Source organism: Amblyomma americanum, chromosome 10, assembly GCF_052857255.1.
Source record: "Amblyomma americanum isolate KBUSLIRL-KWMA chromosome 10, ASM5285725v1, whole genome shotgun sequence".
Classification (NCBI taxonomy): Eukaryota; Metazoa; Arthropoda; class Arachnida; order Ixodida; family Ixodidae; genus Amblyomma; species Amblyomma americanum.
Genome location: NC_135506.1, coordinates 27,512,340 through 27,536,121, shown reverse-complemented (window position 1 = coordinate 27,536,121; position 23,782 = coordinate 27,512,340). Strand labels below are relative to the sequence as shown.

Genomic DNA, 23,782 nt, shown 5'->3' with positions numbered 1-23,782 from the left:
TCTCTCCTGCAGATCTTCCTTAATGCCTAATGCAAAACTAGTAGCGGCTGTTACAAGCTACGAAAACCACTGCCCTGAATAGCTCGTCTAGTAGACACAAGACAAGACATAAAAGACAAGACCTTAACGCCGAAGCTTTGTCATAGCTCCATAAGCAGTTTTCTTTTTTTAAGAAAAAAAGCACATTGGAGGGTATAAGGTGTTCCATATGTACTTACAGGCGCTGAGATAGTGTCTAACAGTAGGCAATCACGGTAGTGTCACATCTAATGCTCACAAGGAAATACCCGAGGAGGCTATACTAAAAAGCACCCGCGTAGGTAATTGCATATGAAAATGCAATTTTTTTACTTTACGACACATTCGACCTTCCATACCAAGATAGCTTACATCACTGCAGCGAAGACATGTTTTTCAGAAGCACCTGAAACAGAGCCTTTCTGTTACCAACAGACTTGATGACAAAGACCCCTGTGTTCAGAATTCACGCCGTCCTGAAACAAGGTTCAATAGACGTGTAATCTAAGTACAAAGGATAACGAAGATCCATAAGGCCGGCAAGGTCATATTCTCTGAACTCATTATAGTTTTTTGCTTGCAGTCGAGCTAAGTTCCAGAGCTAGGACCTTATGCTTGCTGTGTACCCATTGTGCAGTGCACTTTCATGTAGGCAAAGGTATTTGCCGAGGGTTATCTATCTAGAGATTTGAAAAACCTAGTCGTGCTGCAATAAATGCAATGAAATGCAAAAGTTGCCTTCACTCGAGGGCTTACAAGAATAGTTTATATATTCTGACTAGCGCACAATCACAGAGCAGTACCGGTGTTTACAACACGAACATGAACAGGTGGGGTCTTCAACTTTCGACCACTTCTGTGCTCATCCAGCAGTTAGCTACGTTTTACAAAGGTACATAACAGACACTACTTATCCTGCTCAGTACAAAGAGTCTAAATGAACTTTTGAAGAACTCTGAGAGCAGAGATGACAGAAATAACTCATACGCGAATACAATAGAAGGAAAAATTATACATAAATATAATCACAACAATGGCGCAAGCTCCCACACGATCGGAACATAGCACGGGAGTCACAAATGCTGCTGGTGTTGAACTCCATGGCGGGGCCCATGGATGAGGTGGGCAGCCTGGGGCGTTCCTTGGCTAACGTTTGAGTTGAGCGACTTGGACATGACGTGGAATGATGAGCGGCTCCTGAAGCGAAACCTGTGATTTCGACAGAACAGCACGTCGGCCATGCACTGCCGAAAGTTCCTTGAGAACAGAGCGTACAGGAACGGGTTCATGCCCGAGTTCATGTATAGCACGAGGTTCGTCACCACGGTCAAGATGGCGGCCGCCGTACTGGAGCCGTTGTACTCCTTCGACCAATGCTGCCAGAGCTTTCGCGCGTGGAACGGAAGGTTGCACAGGGCGAAGCTGAACACCACGGCCACCAGGAGGCGGATGACTTTGCGCCGAGGTCGCAGCGCCGAAGCCGCCGCGTTGTTGGCGTAGTGGAACGTCTTCACGGGAGCTTTGCGCTGGCTTGCGCTTGCTTGCGCGCTGCTGCACCGGTTGCAGTTGGCCGCTCTGACAGCATGCTGGCTGTCGACGATCCTCTGACTTGGATTCGGGCAGGCTACGGTCAATGTCACGGCCGACGAAGACTCTCTCGCGTTACGCGATGCCGTGACGAAAGTTTGAGCGTACTCTAGCTTGGAGCCGGATGAAGGTGATTCCGAGTCATCCGAGCAAGACCGGCACAGGGCCGGTGGGGTTCCGGGAGGCGTTTGCAGAGCTTGCGTTGCTTTCTGGTGACCCTGACTGGCCCCGGAGTTGAGGGTAGCCTGATGGTGCTGGTTGTGGGTCTGCGCGATGTGGTTTTGAGGATGGGACACGATGGCTTGACTGTGCCACAGCTGGTAACATATGATAGTGTAGAGCACGCTGATGATGATGAGAGGCACGAGGAAACAGACCACAAAGTTGACCAGATCGTACGTCTTGGAGTCGTAGAGTGCCCTCTGGAGGACGCACAGGGCCTCCCGCTTGTCATCCACCACGGCCTCGACGGTGCCGTACATGACGATCCTGGGGCTGCAGTACGCAGCGCTCACGAACCATACGGTGATGATGGTTACCCGCAGCCGTGTCATCGTCACAACCTGGGAGGGAGATTTAAATGTATGGGGTTCCGCTGCTGCACCGATCCTGACACTATGAAATCACGGATTTATTCTTTATTCAGTGAAGACTCCGTTTTTTAGGCATGTAAGAAAAGAACCTTCGAAGCAATAAAGCGAAACACGCGAAAGAATCTCGGCAATATTTTGCTAATGGTTTTGTTGAGAAGTGATAGGAAATTACTAGCGCAATCATTCCCTGGTTTTCTAAATTTTTTGGCAGATTTCTGTTGCTGAAGTTTACGTACTTGCATGCGCAGTACCATCTACCTACTTGCGGTTTTAAGTTCAATTGTTTCCTAAGCTACGGATTCACTACAGTTCTTAAATGGTTGCAAGGAATATCAGCATCTACGCACTACACCTTCTCCCTACCAGCCATCTTTAATTAAAGACCGATGATTAATTAAATTATTAGGAAGAAAACAGAATGGCTATAGTTTTTTTCTATATGGACGCTAAAGACGATTTACTTCATGCATCATTTCTTTCTTTAAAAAAAAGTTGAGTTAAAAACCTCCACACGGCGTTCAGTAAGTCTCAGTCATGGTTAGCCGCTTTTCTTTTCTTTTTTTTAAACGTGCCTATAGTGAATTCGCTGGCACTGCTGCGACTCCAGTGTGGCAGCTACAGGGACGTCGTTATGAAACTCTGGTGGGCGCGCATTGTGCGGTTGCATGCACGATTGATTTACAGTGCATTAGTAACGTCACGGAACACAAGTTAAAGAAACATGCTGTAAGGAACACCATGACGATGAACTTCGAAAAAAAAAACGGCTGGTGAGTAGAAAACCGCCCTGCAGTTTGAACAGAATGAATCTGAACAAAAGGTAAGCATGTAAAAGAAAGCAGTTTTTAGGCCGCTAAAGTAACAAAATTTAAAATGCAACAGGCAAAACTGAAGTATCATCAGAAGCAAATAAGTAGAATGGAGGCTGAACAAAAAAGGTCAGTTTGGTGAACGAAAAAAAGGCTCATAGTCTTCATAATCGATTCCAGGCGTGTAGGAGCAATTCAATAGGAAATCAAAAGAGCAAAAAGTTTCTCGGCGTTGTTGCGCAGCAAATATGGGACCATAAGAAAATTGCTGAACAGTTAGGTAACTTGGAATAGTCTTTTCGAGGAAATAGCGAATTTAATAAATAAATAAATAAATAAATAAATAAAGATAGAAAGACAGAAAGGAGGAAAGAAGGAAAGGACGAAAGGAAGAGAGAAAGAGAGAAAAAGAAAGGGAGAAAGAAAGAAGGAATGAAAGAAATATAGAAAGAAAGAAAGAAAAGAAGGAAGAAAGAAGGAAAGAAAGACAGAAAGAAAGGCAGAAAGGAAGAAAGAAAGAGAGAAAGAAAGAAATAAAGAGAGAAGGAAAGAAAGAAGGAAAGAATGAAAGAAAGAAGGAAAGAAAGGAAGAAAGAAAGAAATTGCAGCCCAGTAATGGTAGGGCCTTCGGGAAGGGGCCTCGCAGAGTTATGATCATAAAACAAAAAGGCCTACAGGCGCACCTGCTTGTTCCACATGGGGTGCACGATAGCCAGGTACCGCTCGGCGCAGATGACGGTCAGGATGAGTATGGACGCCGTATAGCTGAGCCCGTGCACGAAGAAGTACATGCGGCACAGGAAGTCTCCCAGCACCCACTGCGGGGTCAGGTAGAAGAAGAGGTTCTGGTACACGCAGAACATGGCCACGCACAGGTCGGCCACCGCCAGGTTGGTCAGGAAGAAGTTGGTCGTCGTGCGCATGCGCCGGTTCATGATCACCACGCAGATCACCAGCAGGTTGCCTGCGACAGGACACGTCACCGGCTCCTATTATTATTTTTCAGTAAGAAAAAAGAAGGTCATAACGTTCTATTTTTACGGTTTGATACAAAGAAGAGCGAACGTGAGGGCATGCTGGCATCCGAAAATTTTTGGGCTAGCTTTTGCACTTAACGCAGGTCATGTCCGCGCCGGTTCATGATCACCACGCAGATCACCAGCAGGTTGCCTGCGACAGGACACGTCACCGGGTTCCATTATTATTGTTCAGTAAAAAAAACAAGGTCATAACGTTCTATTTTTACGGTATGATACTAAAAAAGAGCGAACGTGAGGGCATGCTGGCATCCGAAAATTTTTGGGCGAGCTTTTGCACTTAAGGCAGGTCATGTCCGCGCCGGTTCATGATCACCACGCAGATCACCAGCAGGTTGCCTGCGACAGGACACGTCACCGGGTTCTATTATTATTGTTCAGTAAAAAAAAATAAGGTCATAACGTTCTATTTTTACGGTATGATACTAAAGAACAGCGAACGTGAGGGCATGCTGGCATCCGAAAATTTTTGGGACTTAAGGCAGGTCATGTCCGCGCCGGTTCATGATCACCACGCAGATCACCAGCAGGTTGCCTGCGACAGCACACGTCACTGGGTTTCATTATTATTGTTCAGTAACAAAAAAAAAAACCTCATAACGTTCTATCTTTATGGTATGATATTAAAGAAGAGTGAACGTGAGGGCATGCTGGCATCCGAAAATCTTCGGGCGAGCTTTTGCACTTAAGGCCGGTCATGTCCGCAAGTAGCTTGTAGCTTGAATCGCGTAGCTTGAATTTCAAGTGCTCGTCGCACATTAATATTGGCTAAGCCGCTTTTACCCAACACTCAGAAAGAAACGGCTCAAGCAGCTGTCGTAATGAAAGCACACTGAGGTACATAAGAGCACCGAAGCGACATAATTCTTCAAGTTTCACGCGTTACATGTGCAGCAAGGAGGAAGAAACCTGTCTAACCCGTCCTGCAAGAACGATTAAATTTACCTCAATCTTCGAGTGAATTCATTACTTTCATTCGTTTAATTCCTGTGCAGGGTGTTTTTAGGCAGAAATTTAAATGAATACGCCGCGATGTTGCACAACTTGTTCCGTTCCACTCAGCATATTCGATTATTTTTCTTTAAAATAAGCCCCTTCGCTACCCCTAGTCCCCGTAACGAGTTTTCACAGATTCCAAAGTCTTTCTCAAGAAACGTGGTATTTCAACAGCCTTCATCATGCATTAGCATTAAGAGGAAATCTTCCGGCAATATTATATCCCCTATTGTGAGGAGGCCCAGATGTCTGAAGCAGCAAAAGTGGAAACCAGTGTGCGAGCAATGAAAATAAATTGGTACGTCATAATGATGGCTTGATAGCCGGATTATTAGACCAAGAATAAATGAGATTTTGATGCTGGGCTGGAAAGAAAAGAGGAATATAGATTAGGTGAAATGCATTCCAAAGTATTTGTCTTTTTTTGCGCGCACACACAAAAAATATCGATCGGTTTCTTTCCTTTCAAAATTAGAAAAGAGGAAAGAAGCGTAACGAAGTCTTAGAATTTCCAAGAAAGTCTGCCTGTTTCGGCAATACCTCCACGAAAGCCAGTTCGCTAGAAGGTACAGGGACGCTACGCTGCAAGCACGCTGTTCACTAATGAAACAAATAGTTTTAAGAAATGAGAACCTCAATAGCGACAATTATGGATGCAAGGAGAACAAAAGACGACTTCGAAAAGCGGCCTTTAGAGAATGAACACTTCAGTCTCTTAATGCAATTAAGCGTTGTTGCTCTACCGCAGTAATGTTCACAAGAAATGATTGTGAAAGAAGTCGAGATTTATTTACTAAATGGCGCTAGGATTCTTAGGAAATTATTAACAGCAGGCCATCATCGCTGTTACTTGTAGTGTATGGCGAGCGCAAATGCCATCACAAGTTTTTTTTGTTTAGGCTCACTATTTTTAAGCAAGCATAAAAAGTTATTCAATGCCTCATGTCAACTCCTAGCAGGACGGCCCCCGCGCGTTCTAAAACGCTGCTGCAGAGCAGCGGTCTCTTCTCAATTAGATCGGAACCTGTCTTTAGCTTCCTTCGTTTATACCTCTGCCTGGTAGGTATGCGACCAGGGGTGACACAAAGTGAGCTAATAACTGTCACCATCAGGCTCCCGGTTAACTAAATAGATTAAATAACTTATTGAGTACAGTAAGTGGGTTTGTGTATATTTGAAACTAAGAGGCGGTCGTATTTCAAAATAAATTTCATTTGGTATAATTTTTCTAGTTATCGAGTGTACCGAGATATTCGCGTCCAAATTTTAAACTCCACCCGCGGAATCGAGCATCAAGAGCGGTGACGATCGACGCGAAACACCTCCCGGCGTGACGCAAAGTTTCGTCTACCAATGGCGTAGAGCAACCGGTGTAGCTGATAACTGTTTTCGCATCACTTTTGGCTATCGAACTTAAGCGAAGCCTAACGCAACAGCTGCGTCACACTAGGAAAGTGGTTCGCGTCGACCGATTTGCATGCGTAATTACGCGAAATCATTCGAATCTTTGGGGGCGAATATCTTGCAATACGCGTGGTCTAGAAGAAGTCTTCCAAGTGAAGGAGTCTAGAATTGGTACCGCCTCTATGCTATCAATATAAACATTAATGCTAGTCGCAGTGGGTGAAAAGTTATTCGATAGAGTTTAGTTAAGTACCTGCCTGACGGTGACAATTATTATTTCTGTTTGCGTTCCGCTGGTCGCATAATTTGTGAGCCGATTTGGATTTCACATACCACTCAGTGCCTAACTTTAAGAAATCTGTAAAGCTCAATTCTGATCACGTTCTTGTCATTATGCATATTTATTTAGTTTTTAATTAAATTTTCTTCATCACCCGTGACAAATTAGTGGTGCGGGCGAGGTCTTCTTACGTCGACTTCAACCAAAAGTATGCATGTATAAAAAGACTATGGCGTAGTGTGATGGTTCTGCCTTCGATATGAAACATACCGTGGGCATTCATTGATTATGTACGTTCTAAAATCGCTTTCAAGCCGCACTACTGTGAAGGAAAGAGAACTTATCCAGCAGTTTTAAGTGGAGATTACCCATCGTGATACTCATGAGTTTATATAAAAAATACTATTCACTTTACACCCGTTAATATGCACACTGTCAGTGAACACCGTTCTTTCTTGCACTGTTTAAACTGCATTTGCCACACACGACTGTGTGATGATTCTGTTTCTGTAATAAGGGAGTGATTACCCATTGGCATCCACCCAAGCGCAGCCGTGCGGCTACAAAAGAAAGCTATACAGCTTTCTCAGAAACTTCTCAGTTAATGAAAAATTCGTCCTGGTCCGAGGCTCGAGCCCGGGACCACCGCTTCACCGGAGCAGTCGCTCCACCAACTGAGCTAACCGGGACGGCAAGCTTAAGGTAGGGCGAGAGCGAATTGATCAATAACTCGAAGTGAGAGCACGGGACCGGTGAGGCGGTGGTCCGGAATTGTACAAAAGAGTTTTCGCCGTTGCGCTGCACGCTTACGGCATCGCAAGTACATGCAATCAATGTCTTCCTTCGACCTTCCTCAAGAACATTCCGCATTCTGAAACTTCTTCGTGCAAGCAGCACCTGCGCTGGGCCTATTTAAATAACGGTGATTGTTTTAGCTGAGCGGCTAAGAAGTTTAAGAACATCGAACACCCCTTTTAGTTCCTTTTAAATAAGTTCCTAGTACAGTTTTAGAGCTTAGCATAGTTTCGACATGCTTGAACGAATAGTGACGAACGTAATCATTTCTTAGTAAAACAAGACACGCCACATTAAAGGTGTTATTACAACGACATAAAGAACACACTGGAACTTCTTCGCACAGGAAAACGTGATTGGTATTTTGTTTCATGGTGGTCAAAAAACAGTTCTCACTTGCCAGACGGGGCATTCGGAAGCACAAACGTAAAAAGCGATACCCGAAATGGGAGTAAAAATACTCTTTTTTATTACGCATTTATGACATTAGGAAATAAAGAGTAGACGGTTACGAAAAAAAAGTAGCCCTTCAGCTCTGATCTAATAAAATACGAGGGAAACGGAGTGCTCACCGAAAAAACAACAGCAGAAGACCAAGGTGTAGGCGACCACTAAGATGACTTTGACGTCGACACGATCGAAAATCCACCCATCCACGGGGTCCGCCGCAGGTGAAGGACAGCAAGTGAGGTTGGCCAGCCCTCCGGGCATCGCCGTGCAGTTCCACAGCAGCTCACTGGGGGACGGGGTCGAGTCGGGCCTCTCCGGAGGCTCTCGGCAGCCGGCGTCCATCGGAGGGCCGTCTGCGAAGATAAAAAAAAGTCGCCCTCTTAATGGTTTTAAGATCAGGAAGTTCAAAAGAGCGGATTAAACATGTTAAGGTTATAATTTTCTAAAACGATTTAGGCTATGAGGGACATCATAGTGAAAGGCTACAGATAATTTCGACCACCTGGGGTTCTTTAACGTCACACTCATCGCATAGTACGCGAGCTTCTAGCATGTCGCCTCCTTTGCAATGCGACCGCCATGGCCGGGATGGAACCCGTGTCTTTCGGGTTACTAGCTGAGCACCATAGGCACTTGGCCACCGTGGCGGTGATTAAAGAGGTTTACGTGTGGCAACCGTTCTAGATAAATATTATTACCACATGATACTACTAGATCACCCCCGTAAAATGAGGAGTATGAATTTGTTACCCACAAGGGCACTTATCCCGTGAAGGGTAGTCTTAACAATGTATTTAACACCACAAGGGCACTTATCCCCTGAAGGGTAGTCTTAACAAGGTATTTAACACCTCGTTACTTTTGGACACATGCGGTGATCCAATCTTAGGGCAAACGCACGAGTGTGTGGCTGCGCTGTTCGCAGCGTCGCTGCGTTCGATACGGCCCCACATCGAAGCAAATTGGCCGGGATAGATGCATTGGCGCTCCCAAAAGCGTGGCGCCATACTCACGTGATCACCCAAAGAGTGGACTGCTCTGTATTTCTTATGAATTCTCACACCCGAACAGAAGTTTGGAATGTGTTTTTTTCGTAGGCGCACACATGTCTTCATGTGCGTTCAATTGGCATTGAACTTCAACGGTGCACATTAACTTTCTGCCCCGGTACAGCAAAATCAAGATGACATGCCGAAGTTAAGGACATTTCAAACTGTCATTCAAATATAACACCTTTTAATTCCATCATTTATTAAAAACACTCCAGGACCAACGAAAACTGTTCATTGAATGGCGCTCGTAGTTTTTATTGGGATTTTGAGGTTAGATTTACTCCGCTACTGTTCTCACCGCCAAGGTGAAAGTAGTTGTACTTCCTTACTATGAATTAAATTGTAAGTAAGCCCAAAGAATCTATACCAGCGTTTTTAATTTGTGTGGCTGCAGTGGCGAGTTGCATGGTGCTGAGCACCAAAAATTACCGCGATATTTTTGAATGTTTGTGGATTCCATTGATTTCCAGCGATCTGAAAAAAAAAATTCTTCGGTGTTAATGAAGAAGCATTAGACAAGTAAAATTCTTCAGCGCCTAAGAAGACTAAGCCATCAGTATCAACATCTTCGTGCACTATTACATAGCAGGCATTAGTTTCCTCTCAACTAAAAGTTGAAATAATAGCATTCCGTTACCTGATGTTCGCTTGCTGGCTGTCAATAGATGGCACTAGGTAGAGATAACTAGGAAAGTTGGGAACGATGTAAGTAAACACACGCGAAAAACTTAAGAAGCTATGTTTTTTATTCGCTCTCGTGAATGTGCTAAAATGAATTAAACTTACACACATGTGCAACAGATGGCAAGATTTTACTCATCTACAGTGTGAAAAAAATGAATGCATACTGAAAAAATCTATCGCAACATATATAGACGTAGAAGACGAAACGGGCACGAGGAGGACATGCACAAGAGAGTAAATTGCTGGGCTGGTTGGTTCATACTGCACAGATGGTGGAACCAGTGGAACTGACGCAGCGGTGTTGTGTGCGTGTGCCTCTGTCTTTTCCTGCGTCTGTTTCGCTGGTTCCACCATCTGAGGTAGGCATGTAATGCGAAGGCCATATACCCGATGGACTCTAAAGGTAAGTGAGTAGCTTCCAAGAGAAAGGAAACGTAGCAGGGGGTGTCGCACAGTCAGGTGGGCGGACGGGATGAAGAAGCCTGTAGACACAGAGTAGCCGCAGCTGGCTCAGAATGGGTGAACTGAAGGGACACGGCAGGGGTGTTTGTCTGGCACATAACGTAGTTAGGCTCATAGCGATGATGATGACGTGGTACATAATCGATGAGCAAGTCCTCTAATGGTTGGAGTACATAGGCAAGCTCTCTGCATAAAACCCACAGTCGCTAGTAAGCACCTCATCCTGTCCATTTCTTCTACTTTCTCTGCTTTAATTCCTCGAGCGTCTGCAAAGTCACTCTGTGATTTAGAATCCAAACTCCACAAATTCGACACGATTCTGACAAACTCAACGCAGCTACTGTGTCTCCACGACTGCATGGATAGGCTGTTAACGAGGCAAGCAGGAAATCAAACTCTTGCGCGAAACTACGAGTCGTAGACGTTAACATATGATGGTGTTGATATTGCTCGGCAAAACCTCCTAATATCCGTTGAAAATAGGTACGTTTCTTCCTGACTGCCGTCTCATATGCAAACAGCAACTCAGTCAGTTCGGTGCAGTTATAATGTACCCCAGACGTTATGCTTCAGGCTAGAAACCAAACCATGCTTAACCCGCTGACTAGATGTCTAACCGGCACGGGCATTGAAAGCATGGGTGACTGACAGGGTAACAGAGTTAAAGGAACACTTCATGCATAAAATAGCAGCTCATTGCGGACAGATTGACTTCCACGCTTTCAGCCGATGTATGTGCGCAACAGGACGGGGTAGATAATGGCCTTGCATTTACATTAGAGCCTTCTACGGAGAAAGTCCTTCGCCCGGTCTGGATGAATTATGCAATGTGGCGATGGAAGCAGCTTCTCCCGACACGTCAATCCCGCCTGGCATTAACGCTGCCACCGAGTTAGATATTTAGTAAATCCGTGCAGCGTGACAAAGCTTGGAGCCCACAAAGTATGAGGAATGTGCCAAGCTGAGTCGAGTTGTGTCGCCATTTGCAATCCCAAGAATTGAGGCATGTTGAATGACGGAAGCCCTCCGTCAAGTCAGTACTTTCAGCGCGATGAATGGCAAATAACGCCCCATAAGGGGGTATTTATTACTGAAGGATGAGGCGTATGGCGCTTAGTTCATTCAGTTAAACGAAGATCTGAGCTTTCCAATCTGTTATTTGCGCCAGATGTAAGCGATGCATCGACAACACTGCATTTAACATATAAAGCCTGCCATATGCATCTACGACAAGAACAAAGGAATAAAATGGTATCTGTGCTCTCTCAGTGTGCATCTGCTCTCAGCAGAAAAGTGAATTGCAGCACAGCCACAAAGAAAGGGACACTTTAGAGAGTTCTTTATGAATGTGACCAGGGTATAGTAAGTTGCTCACTCTCTACCAGTTCTTTTTGGGCCTATATGTGCCTAAATGCTTCTCTCCAGTAAAAACGTAGACCTCTTTGACTCGCTTTCCGCACTACTAAAGCTATTTGGGTGTACCACCGGCACAACTCGATCAAAAACTTGTTGGACAATTTTGTTCGATAACTTGCCCTAATGGGTGTTTTAAAGTTGCAATAGGAAAGGTTCCTTGCAGCCTACGCGGCGCGGTTACCTCTGCCAAGACGACTAAAGGTCGTCAGCACTCGTGACTTAGTTTATAGCACTTTTCACTAACCGGAAATTAATTTCCTGTCGGTTGTTACCGGCGGGCGCGCTTTCCTAATGCGCTTCTGGGGGTCTTCCGGAAGCCATTCTGCGGCTGACATTCCAACCTTTTGTTGCGCGTCTCAGCACGTTTGTACCAGTTTCTTTCGGTGCACTTTCAATGAGCTTCTTTTTTCATGCTTAATCCGGCAACTGCTTTAGCAACGTCCGCCATTTTGATACGGCACAGAAAGTACGACTTTTGACGGCATTGGCTTCTCTTATTTAGAGGGATTTGCCGTATCGGTGTAATCCATAAAACTTCTAAAAAACAATATTAAAACAGCCACTCAGTGATCACTCTGTCTACGGGGAATATACGCCGACCTGTTAAAAAGAAACATAAGAGAAAAAGCGCCCAAAAATCGAACAAAAAGTTCCAACAGACGTTCGGCTCTTGGGAGTCTCTGCCTGTGGTATGATCTCCCCTGGGATGGGGCATCCGCAAAATGTGGCAGACGGCTGAATGAAACACATTGGCTGCGAGTGTTCAAGAGAAGATAAAAGCTCGTCGGTGTGTGTGGGGCGGAGAACTAGAAAAGTCCTCCCCGGATGTCTGTTTCACTACCCTCGTCGTTTCAGTTTGAAGTCTCACGGATCCCTTGCGGCACGGCCGAATGGGATAAAAGTGTGAGGAGGGCTCAGTGGCTGACGCGCACACCCGCCGTAAGCTCTTCGCCTTTCTCGCTTTTCTTGATTTTTGCAGGGAGAAGAGTGTTGAATTGCGAAAGGGTAGTCGAATTATAATTTCGTGCGTCTGGCTGGGTGATTTTGCAACTCGAAGGGTTAGCGTGACTTCTAAGCTTAAAGATGGGTTTGAAACTTTGGGTCTGTCGCATCGTTGGTACCGCTTCGTTCATTTGCTTTTCCCATGAGGGGGTGGGGGCTGCTTTCCCATGGGAAACTTTTTCCTAAACCTGCTTCTTTCCTTATTCTGTGTTTCGATCATTTGCACGTTTTCATGCGTGTATAATCTCGGAAATCCAGAAGGTCTGCAGGGCGTACTGTTCGGGAGAAGGGTCTACAAGACGCACAAAAAAGCAATCTGTGCGCATAGGTTCCCCGCCCGTCAACACAAACTTCATTTAACAAGCGTGCATCAAGGCAGGCGTGTACGGCCTTCATCTCCGCTAGTGTCTCTTCGAGCTCCGTGGTAACAAGAGAACAACGAGCTTTTCTTGTCGCCCTTGCCTCCAGAAGACTTCTTTGCCCGTAAGTACCTCCTAAGAAATTTATTTCTTTTCATGCACTGATCTTTTCTACGAGTGAACGCTTTGTTCGCCTTTTGCCCTACTGTGTCTTTCCTGAATACGCACCGACACGCCCAGCTACAAGTGTTTCTCAGCTGCACAAGAGATGCATTGAAAATATTACGACTTACGACTCTCTACGAGTGCTCGCATACCAAGCTTCCCAAGCGAGCAAAACGAATTACGCACATGTTTTTAGTCAGCACTACTCAAGCTCTCTCCTCACTGAGTGGGAATTAATTTTGACCCCAAGAATGAAGGCGGCTGGTTTCCCCAGCGATGTCCTTGCACTGGTTACAGAGGCTTTGAAACAAAGATTATGAGGAGGAACAGTCCAGTTGCATGGCAAAGAAAAACAGAAAAGAAAATGTGTGGTAATGCCTCAAGTGCACAAGCTTTGTCACAGCACGAAGACAGCGGCAGTTAAATTTCTGGATGATGTCTTTTTTCCGCACCCCTTAAACTTTCAAGGACCTGCGCTCTAGCCAATCACAATACCGGTAAAAAACCAGTACGGCAAGTAAAACACAGGTAGCCGTACGTTTTTTTGCTCTACTGGTCAGTTTCCTCTGTTCAGTTTCTATGCAGCCTGTACAGATTCCTTTTTCGGTGCTGTAGCGTGCACACAGGGAAGGCTGCCTGATGTCTGATACGTAAAGCTAGAGGACGATGCTTTGGCATTTCGCATGAAAATTGGCGAACAATTTCTTTCTCACTGTTTCACATTTATAAATCGTACAACACTTTTAGGGTGTTGTAAAGATCAGTTGCCGAAAATTTTCGTGGAAGTGCGTGAAATCAGTAAATGCCGTAGCGACACGGTATGTTTACCTGACAGAAAAAAATGCAAATGTTTTAAAACGCATATAGGCTCACCCAAACATCTTCATGTGCATTAATTTCTCTATTTTATCTTTTACCTGTTGACCGCAAGCTGTTTCCATTTTGGTTGTTTTGCAACCTTCCAAAGTTCGCGAAATCGGTTGTAATTGCCATTTGGGCATCTGCATCCACTCCTCTTCGATAAAGCGCATGCAGTTATGTGCTTTAGCTTCCTTTATTAATTTTAATGTTGAATAGTTCCCCAATCTCGACGTTTTTTTTTGTACTCACAGAGCCATAGAATTGATCGGTTTGCTACAGCAATACAGAAATTGAATGACGTAGATTCGTATTCTGTCGCTATTTATGATAAGGGGCTTCGTCACTTTCCTAACCGCGATAAGTGGGTTGTTGTATTATTAAGAAAAATTTAAAATCAGTCATTTCACAGAGCACCACGGACAACCACGCACCTTCAGCACAATTTTTTAAAAAAGCACACACAGAGTGGAAAAATATACACGTCGACCTTAAACTGCTATTAAATTTTGTAGGAGACCGATAGAGGGAGAAAGGAGCGTTCAAATTCATTTTTTTCTTTCTAGAATAATTCGGAACATAATAAAAAATTACATTCATCAACCAGTCCGACAATGGCTAACGGCGATAAAAGGAGGGCACTTTTTTTCAATAAAAAATTAGTATTCAAAACCAAGTTACAAAATCGAAACAACTCATTCCATTTATCCAAAAGTTCAGCATGATGTGATTGTCATGCTGCATCAAACTTCTATTTTCCTGCGCAAGGCAGGAAGGAGTAAGTGAGTTGTTTTTTAAGCACCTTTCAGGTGTTGCTTTCTAAAGAGGCCAGGGAGCTTTCGCGTACTAATGAATTTAGAGACAGAATCAGTAATTTATATGCATATTAGTTCACCTGAATGAAGAGGACCCTTATTTGTTGAATAGATCGTGAGGAGAAAGAAAAGCGTTCTTTCCAGAGATGATGAAAACCTTTCCTGAAGGCTGGTTTTGTAATGGTTTATGTCAACTGCGCAGGAGAAAAGAATTAACGTGCGCGTAACGTTAGATAGCGTCCTGCTATAATTCATAGCACAACGCTATGATATTAAATCATAGCATTGCAGCATATGCCAAAACGAAGCTATAAGCATTCACTGAAACTTCCTAGGAAATGAAGTTGTTGTGTTGGGTTTTATGGCGCATACACTACAATAGCCATCACGACGCAAGCTTAAGGTACCGCCTACGCGAATAAGTTGAGGCTTTAGGAAGTTTTAGAGCACAGTTTCAAAGCCCGGAAGCGCGTACTTAATGAGCCGTATCTTCCGTGCGCAGAAAAGCACACAAAGTTAGGCAGACGGATGACCGCATGAAGAATGGCTTCGTCAGAGAAGACGCAGACATTGGAAGCACACTTCTTGGTGAAAAAGAAGAGTTACAGTAAATGTGGGCTCATTGTTCCCAGCGCGCGATCGAGCGTGAAGCCTTCATTCATTTTCCTTGGTTTAGTTTAGTTTGAGAAAGTTAACGCTGAACGATGGCATTGCATTTCATTGTTCAGGCTAGTCCTGGTTCGTTTTTTTTATTGCGTGCCTGTTTTCATCCGTAAAGATTGCATGGCTATGTAGGCGGTTTCGGTGTGGACTAGACAATATCGGTACTATAACAGAGCAACTAGCTGGCATATCTGAAAAAGAATGCTATCCTCGGATAGAGCATCAAGAGTGGTTGTGCAAGTGACAAAATGGATAAAGTAGGTTAATTAGGCAATCAATTGGAGCCAAAAATGTCCAGAAAGTGGGCGGGGCCGGAGCAAAAGTGGCGCCAAATTTGAAAACTTCGGAGGTGGGTGGAGCTAAAGCGTGGCGCCAAATTAGAAAAACCGGAAGTGTGGACGGAGCGAAGCGTGGCGCCAAATTTGAAAACGAAGCGGGGCGTCAAGTTTTTTTTTAATAATTGGTTTTTGGGGGAAAGGAAATGGCGCAGTATCTGTCTCATATATCGTTGGACACCTGAACCGCGCCGTAAAGGAAGGGATAAAGGAGGGAGTGAAAGAAGAAAAGAAGAAGGAGGTGACGTAGTGGAGGGCTCTGAAATAATGTCGACCACCTGGGGATCTTTACCGTGCGCTGAGATCGCACAGAACACGGGCGCCTTAGCGTTTTGCCTCCATAAAAACGCAGCCGCCGCGGTCGGGTTAGAGCCCGGGAACTCCGGATCAGTAGTCGAGCGCGCTAACCACTAAGCCACCGCGGCGGGGCAAGGCGTCAAGTTTGAAAACTCAAAACTTGCAATGATGGAACTTGATTAATTTAGGAAAACAGGGCAAAGACAGGAAAAGAGGGGTGTGGAGGCGTCCCTGCTTACGCATTCCTCCAATGCGGGTGCCGTAGTTATCTCATAATTTTTTAGAGTTGCCTGTGAGCAGTAGAAGGCAGTAACTTCTGTACGCCAAACATTCAGACTTGTGATACTTCGAATCAATACGAGAGTTTCTAATTTCAATACGATGTGGCGCTTTCTCATTTATTGCGTGTTCCTTGCCATCATCGTCCTGCCTCACGTATACAACACGAACAACACAAAAAACAAGCACCTGTTTCGTGAATTCTGTTTGCTGTAGCACATTCCCTCTCGTTTAAACCGCGAATCCGTACAAACGTCCTCAAAAGCAGCCCTAATTGCCTCCTTTTTCTGAATGCGAAGATCCAGCGTTTACCGCTTCCTATCAACGCCTCCGCATGCTGTAAGAAACAGACGTCAGACTACTCGCATGAACCGCAGCCGGCTACTCTCCCATTCACACTGTTTTTCGTGACACCATGCCATTTATCAGGTTGTACAGAACTTACTAAGAAAATAAAAAGTTAATAATTCGAAAAATGTGCAAAGGAGTGCAACGTGATATAAACGTAAATGCTCAGAAGAGATTACAATTTTTTTTGTACAACAAAATATTTATTGTGACTAAGCCAGGCTTGACCCCTAGAGGTAGCGCTTTAGTTGCGCCACAAGTTTGTGACGAACCTGAAGATGGCCATCATGATTCTCGTGGCCGTACCCCTTGAACCGGGTTGGCGGCCTATGCCATTGCGTCCCATTTGGCGACCAATGGTAATAAAATTTTCCGTTCCTAAAAAAAAATCACGTCTTTCTATGTTTTTCTGTACAGTACAGCATTGCGCTAGTATTATACTTATTTGCACGGGCAGGAACACTTTTTTCGTTCTTTTTATAGTCCCACAATAATTTTTGTCTATACATGCCGAATAATAGAATTTCCACTTTTCTCTGAGTTTAGAAGCAACCTAAATATTCGCCATACACAAATGATATATTCGCTCTAACATGAAAAAAAAAATAACAGATACTATAAACTCTTCGCGCACTAATTACAACTTTTCTATAGCTAATACTTTTTGCGTAGCTCAATCTTATCTAAAACTTTAAACACTTATCAGTCACCATCACTCAGCCTACTTCGATACCACTTCACTACTGTAATGGCCTCCAAAGAGGAGGCCATTACATGCTTCCAAGAAAGTGGACAAGTTAAATTCCTTGGAACGAGCAAAAAAGCTGAATAAAATTAACTAGGAAACCGCAGACTAGTTTTTTCAAATGTTTGAATCGATTTGTGTTCTGTCGCCACCTTTCCGTGGGTACTGGCGATAAGAGCAAGACAGCAAGGCGTAAGGCAAGTTGGACGAGGGTGTTCTAACACCAGGAGTGTGAGGCAGACCACTGGTGTAGAAAAGATCTGAGGATGGGCCTGTGTAACCCTGAAACCGAAGCAGAAATTACTGCAAAAAGTCGAATGTCCGCTCGCGAAGGTCCAGCTTCGACAATATAAGGCCGCAGTGTGCATTAAGCGGCCTCTGATCACGGGTTGTTTAAAAGACCTCTAAATGCCTTTCTTTGGAAAAGAGGTATCGATTTACCATAATAACCGGCAGTAAATAAATAATTTTGAGCACTTGTTAGGTAGTGTAAACATGTTTCTAAACCAATTTTTTATCTCTTTGTATTCAGCAGGTTATCAAAATGATCACTGCTTTGAGACCATAAAGTTTTCGTGTCGCATTTTTTTTTAGTGTAAGACGTGACTGACAAACGTCAGCAGCATTAAAGTAAGGGTGTTTTGCAAAGATAACAAGGTATGGAGAAAATTCGGGTTTCTCGTGACGTTATATCTCCACGTTTGTCAGCGATTGTACGCCCGCCGCGGTGACCCTGTAGAAAAGAGTTCGGGTGCTCTCACCACAAGATCGCGGGTTCGATTCACGGCCTCAGCGGCCATGTTTCTAATGGTGCCAGATGCAAGGACGCTCGCGTACTAAGCGATATCAGCGGACATGAAAAATTTCCATACTATCAAACTCAATTCGGAGGCCTCCACGGCGGTGTCACTCGTAGCCCATACGTATTTGTGGAATAATAAATCACCCCCGAACAGTTACCATGACATCGTAAAGCAAAGCTTTCGTCTTTACAAGCCAATAAATATTGGCGTCAACAAGTTATTTCTAGCCACTTATTTGCATACAGCTTTTACATGCGAAAATAGTAGCTTAACAAGGAACCTGAATGTGACATCCATGCGGGGACGTTCTATCACGATTCAGGAAGTAACTCGTCAATAGCTAATTTTTCATCGAAATGGTGTGTCAAGACTGGTAGAAGATATGCCTGTGCAGGGACATGTTATAAATGAAATGTCGCGCAAGGCTGGCCAAGTGATACTTTGCTAAGAGAAAGTTAGTAAGGTCATTAAAATGATTTATGAGTTCAGCGTGTATCCTGGATGCATCGATCTCTATTTGCAGCTTGTTGCCGTCGTTGGCACCGGAAGAAAATGTGTCACATTGCAAGACCCGAAGGAAAGCAATATTGAGATGACGACGATGGTGATAATGACGGGGGTATGGCCTTTATTTTCTAATTATTCTTGATTTGTACACTAAAATAAACATCTGTTTTGCACTCAATACATTGTATAAAAAACCTACGTGAAAAACACAGTCAGTAAAACAAAGCCGAACATTATTCCAAATTCGGAATCGCCTTATTTGTATTCGCCCGGTATGAACCCCAGATTCCAATTTAGACGCCCAACATTTTTTTACACAATTCATTAAAACCCAAAATTCCTTAAACGTTCAATATCCGAAAACTTTGGAACGGAAGTTTCACCACGGCGTTAAATTGAAACAGGAGCTCGAACACAGAAACCCTCACGCGTCATGTCAACAGTAAGGCATGAAGAAATGCGGGTGACGGGAATAGGCGATCGCTTTGTTCTAAGCTGTTCAGTTCGCCCCCGAAAGCTGTTTGGCATTATCGCGCCTGTTTGCACTGCAGCTCAGTCTCATACGAAGGCAAACGAGTTCGCCGAAGCGTAAGATTGTGCTAGCTTCAAGTATTGGAGATACAGGGCGGTCTAGTTATTCGCGACAAAGGAGATCTGCATTTTAATGAAGAAAATAGAAAGTGGTATTAGTCCTACATTTTATATCCCTCACTGAGCGATTAAAAACTGTTTTCTCGAACCTTTTGCTGCGGTTTGAATGCTATATGAAGAAATAAGGTATAATTCGGTGCTTTGGATTAGAAATAGTAGTCGTTAAACCGTTGGCTCTGTTTTATCCGTTAGTGTTGGAATGCCGGTTGCCAAGGAATCTAGAAGGCAAAAAGTCCTCGCAACCTGCCCGCACTAAATAAAAATTGTTTCACAGTGCTTTACGTTCCAAAATATATTGCGTAGTTTCAACTCTATGGTTTTCTTGTGTGCCAATGTTTTACGGAAGAGAAACCAGATGTTCCTTGAGGAAACAGAGCAGGCGAAGAGTTGCGGGGCTCTTTTATTCGTTTTTACGATGAATTATGTCAGTCTTGGTCAAACCTGGCAAGCCTATGCAGCGATGGCGGTTGCACCGCTGAGTATAAAATTTATGCTAATGGCGGCCCCTCGAAGTTAAGCTTAGCGCTAGAAACTGCCTGACCATGAGATAAGCTGGAATTTTTCACTCTCTAGCCGCCTTGAATGCGTAAGCTCAGCAAATAATGCAGGACGCGCTGACCAATGTTCAATGTTTTTTGCCCGTACTAACGCTTTCAAATACAGTTTTTTCCGCGTACCGTGGAGAGTTGGAACTCTTTAAATGGAAATATACGTGCCTTTTCTGTGTCTGATTTTGCGTCCGGAATTGAGACGTAGCATTATATGATGTTGTATGCAGCGTTTGTTTCACCTTTTGCCATGTACCCCTTTATGCGCGCAACTGTACCGCATGATATATGTAACCACTCCTGCTATAGCCCCTGGAATGGGGCTGCAGTATTTTCAAATAAATAAATAAATAAATAAATAAATAAATAAATAAATAAATGGTAAACATCGTAGCGAGAAGTGGCTTCCTTGCCCCGGGGAACCACCGCTGCTAGAATTACTGCCCGTTTGCAAATAACGATGTCTTAGGCCAGAAAAGTTTTAAAAAATTTGTGGAGCTCTTCTATTAGCAGAGATAACAATTTGAATATCTGCATAATTTGCATATTTGCATTCACAGCAAAGTTTTTGGAAATCTACGGATTCGTGGATAACAGCTCGCATGCGTGTCTGCAGTATGCAAGATTACAGTGAGCTCATTCTTTCTTACATTACCATTCACTATAAGCTTTATACCAGCTCCTTGACTATATTCATAGCGTTGTCCACTATCTAGTTATACGGTACATTGCCGTGGAACTTTATTGGAGCATGCAGCATCGGGGGGCATTATTCTGCTGTCAGTATTCCGTTTAGTTTAGAAACGCAATTCGAGGCTACCGCCCGTTTCCGTCCTTCAGTCAAATGAGGTGCAAATAAAGCTCGTGACATAACGGATGACTAAAGCATCGACACTTATAGATAAGCGTAGCCTATATTATTCAACTCGTACACAGGAGATTGGATCTCATAAATGAGATGCTGGACCAAGAATGTTTTCACGCCTCTAATTCAAAACGATATAGAGAATAGCGTATCCCATGACCGGGGTCCCAGTCTCGGTTATAAGATAAGCTAAAACTCTCCAGTAATGGTTTTGATATTATTCGATGGACAGTGTTTTTATTATCCCCATAAATTTTGAAAAATCGCATTTTTTTTATCGGCAAGTTGTTTATGAACGCAAATTTTTGGCATATGGTAACAGCGCATCATAACAACCGATAAGCTCAGAGATGCCTCTTCGGGGAGCTTTATGTTTTCTGTAATTTATTGCAGAAAACCTTCCCCTTTCCTACGGAAGTCTTGCCTTTACGTTATGTGCGCGGCACAAAATTCAAAATTAAGATTTTGCTGCGCACAGGAAGATTAAGCTGTTCCTATTAGTATATTCATGACAGCATCTTACACTATTCCGCAGTTCCCCAACAATTATTTAAAAACAGAAGCAAACTCGCCCCTATATTTTTTCAGGGCAGTCTTAACTATTCAGTGCGAGCGTGGGACAAACTTTAAATTCAAGGTGTTACTAAGCATCGCGAAATTAGACAGTTCGAATAAATATTTTCCTATCAGTGTAATAAAATATTCCGCAGTTGCTTCACATTTAAAAGTAAGGTCCGGGTAAACTGATCCTTTAGATAAATCTCTGCAAAACTCACATGGTTTATTCCAGAGGAAGAACACACTTACTTTAGAGTGCCCCTTTTTCGGAATCACTCGCCATGGAGTTTGAAGACAGGAAAAATATTTCTTTTTCAAACAGCGCAAGAGGAAAACGACACGAGTACCTCTAGCGGAGACAACACTTCGGGGAGCCGGCCCAGTCTCGAAGCTAGGTATTCGGTGACTGCGCCTAAGGTTGCTAGGTGCACGCGATCTCACTGCTCAGTATTCAAAACGACAAACCCCAAATTTCTAAGGGAATAAAAAAAAACATAAGCAGACAAGGAAAGAATCCTCACTCTCCATTCTTGACCACTCAGTGTTATAGTCTCCGGAGGGTCGTAGATAGAGCCGCGCCCACGGTGAAGTCAAAACCCGGGTCAATTCCTATCTCCAGGGCAACAGTGGTACTGCGTTATACGTGAGAAGACTCCGACCGAACACGGAAAAGCGTGAGGTAGGAAGGAGTGTTGGAGAGCTCAAACCCTCCGGGGTTCTCATCGCCAGAAGCTTTCGTCCTAACTTCACAGCAAACACCCTCCCAGTTGCTTACGAAGTCTTACAATGTTAGCTCCTAACTTATTTGCGATGGCGGTTCTTTTTCATTTCACAACGACCTCATCCTGCTCTCTCTACCTTCTGATGCCCTCTACTGCTACCTTCAATCCATAGAGTCTAACGCTAGATTCCTGCACAGCTAAGCTAATAGGTTATGAAATACTGTTAATCTTCACCCTAACGTCAGCGAAAGTGACGTAGTAAGAGCATAAAATTCTAGCCGCTTGAGTTTTAAGGCTCTACGGGTACATTGGTTGCGGCGCGAGAGTTATGACTGTAACGTCCCGGTGTGTTTATTACACTGTTTCGGTAAGCGTTAAGAGTTTCACCAACACTCGTACGAAGTCGGTAAGTTTCTGGCCCGGAAACAAAATACCCAGAATAGAGCATTTCAGTGGGACAAAAAAGTGTTTAAGCGTTTCATTTGCTTAGCGCCGCACGGAGGTTCAAGGTGTTTCAAGACGGACAGATCACATTTTTTGGTTAGCCATTGCGAACTCGTCAACAACATTCTCAGGGCAGTTAAGATTGTGTACAGATTGAGCCTCCGTTAAACAACAACCCCCATCAGTTGCTGCATAGAGAGCTTCTCCGCTGAGAATTTCTTTCGAAAGATGTTCGCAAGTTCATCATCCCTCACTGTACATAGCAGAGGCTCCTCCAGTATGTTGCTATAGGGGCAAAGTTTAATACCTTTTCTGAGCTCCGGAGCTTCTCCTTCTCCTCCGTATTTGCTACCTGGGACTCCCGACGACACCGCTTCTGAGAACGAAGTGGCATAGGTTAGAGTCTAGTGTATTAGGCGCCTCAACTAAACCTTCTCTCAAGCACAAGACAAACTTCGTCGCTTTAGAGGAGAGCGCACTTGAGACCTCGTCACGGCGTGCAATATACACGCAGAAGAATAAACGATTAAACCTGACTAAGTTTGACGCTCGTCGTTAGGCTTAAGTTTGGAGCGCCCTGAGAATGGGCGAGATTTTGCGGGGATGAAAGGAAGTCTTTGCTTAGGGAGGAGAAGGGTGTTGAGAGTGGAGAGGATAGACTGCGTGCGAGTTGCTCCTCCGACTCTGAGCGGGGAATATAATTGGCACCCAGGCACGCTGCGTCTATTCACGCTTGAGGCATCGTGAGGATTATGTATACTCAATGAAAAAAAAAAGTTGGAAAACAAAACTTCTCGCCAACTACTATGTTTTCCCAAACTTCTACTCGTCAGTTACCTTTACCTTTTGTTCTCTACCTCTGCTACGGAGCGAATGACCTTTAAGTATGTGTCAGCACGAAATATCTCGACTAATAGCAGGCTCCACTGTTTCAATGTTTGATGGCTTGGAGGAAGGGCAGATGGAAGTAAATGTTTTCGACTGGCATGGAGAGCATCACATCAATCTGATTTATTTTATACTTTCAGTTTTCTGCTTTTTAAATTGTGTAAAAGATTTTGCAGTTGGATAACTTGCTTCCTGTTGAATGAGTTGGCGTCCAGTTTTCTTTATTTATTTTCATTTATTTGGAAACTGAAATAAGTGCAATGAAACTATGTACAATGGTAATGGACCTATAGCCAAGGCTAGTGTCGGGTCCATCACAAAGATACCTTGCAAATGCAGCAAGTGGA

At 44.0% G+C, this 23,782-nt stretch overlaps 1 protein-coding gene and 1 long non-coding RNA gene across 2 annotated transcripts in view; one reads left to right on the top strand and one right to left on the bottom strand.

Annotated features, from left to right (window-relative positions):
* Positions 1-23,782, top strand: part of LOC144106279 (uncharacterized) — a 46,059-nt gene that overhangs the window by 18,325 nt on the left and 3,952 nt on the right. The window contains exon 2 of the long non-coding RNA XR_013308959.1: positions 18,776-18,871. This is a non-coding gene — a long non-coding RNA (uncharacterized LOC144106279). The remainder of the gene's footprint in view (positions 1-18,775; positions 18,872-23,782) is intronic.
* LOC144106278 (trissin receptor-like) overlaps positions 475-23,782 on the bottom strand; it is a 157,003-nt gene continuing 133,695 nt past the window's right edge. The window contains exons 3-5 of the mRNA XM_077639042.1: positions 8,092-8,322; positions 3,691-3,971; positions 475-2,168 (exon numbers count right to left, since the gene is read on the bottom strand). Of these exons, the coding sequence (XP_077495168.1) occupies positions 1,092-2,168; positions 3,691-3,971; positions 8,092-8,311 (1,578 nt within the window). The 5' untranslated portion in view covers positions 8,312-8,322 and the 3' untranslated portion in view covers positions 475-1,091. The remainder of the gene's footprint in view (positions 2,169-3,690; positions 3,972-8,091; positions 8,323-23,782) is intronic.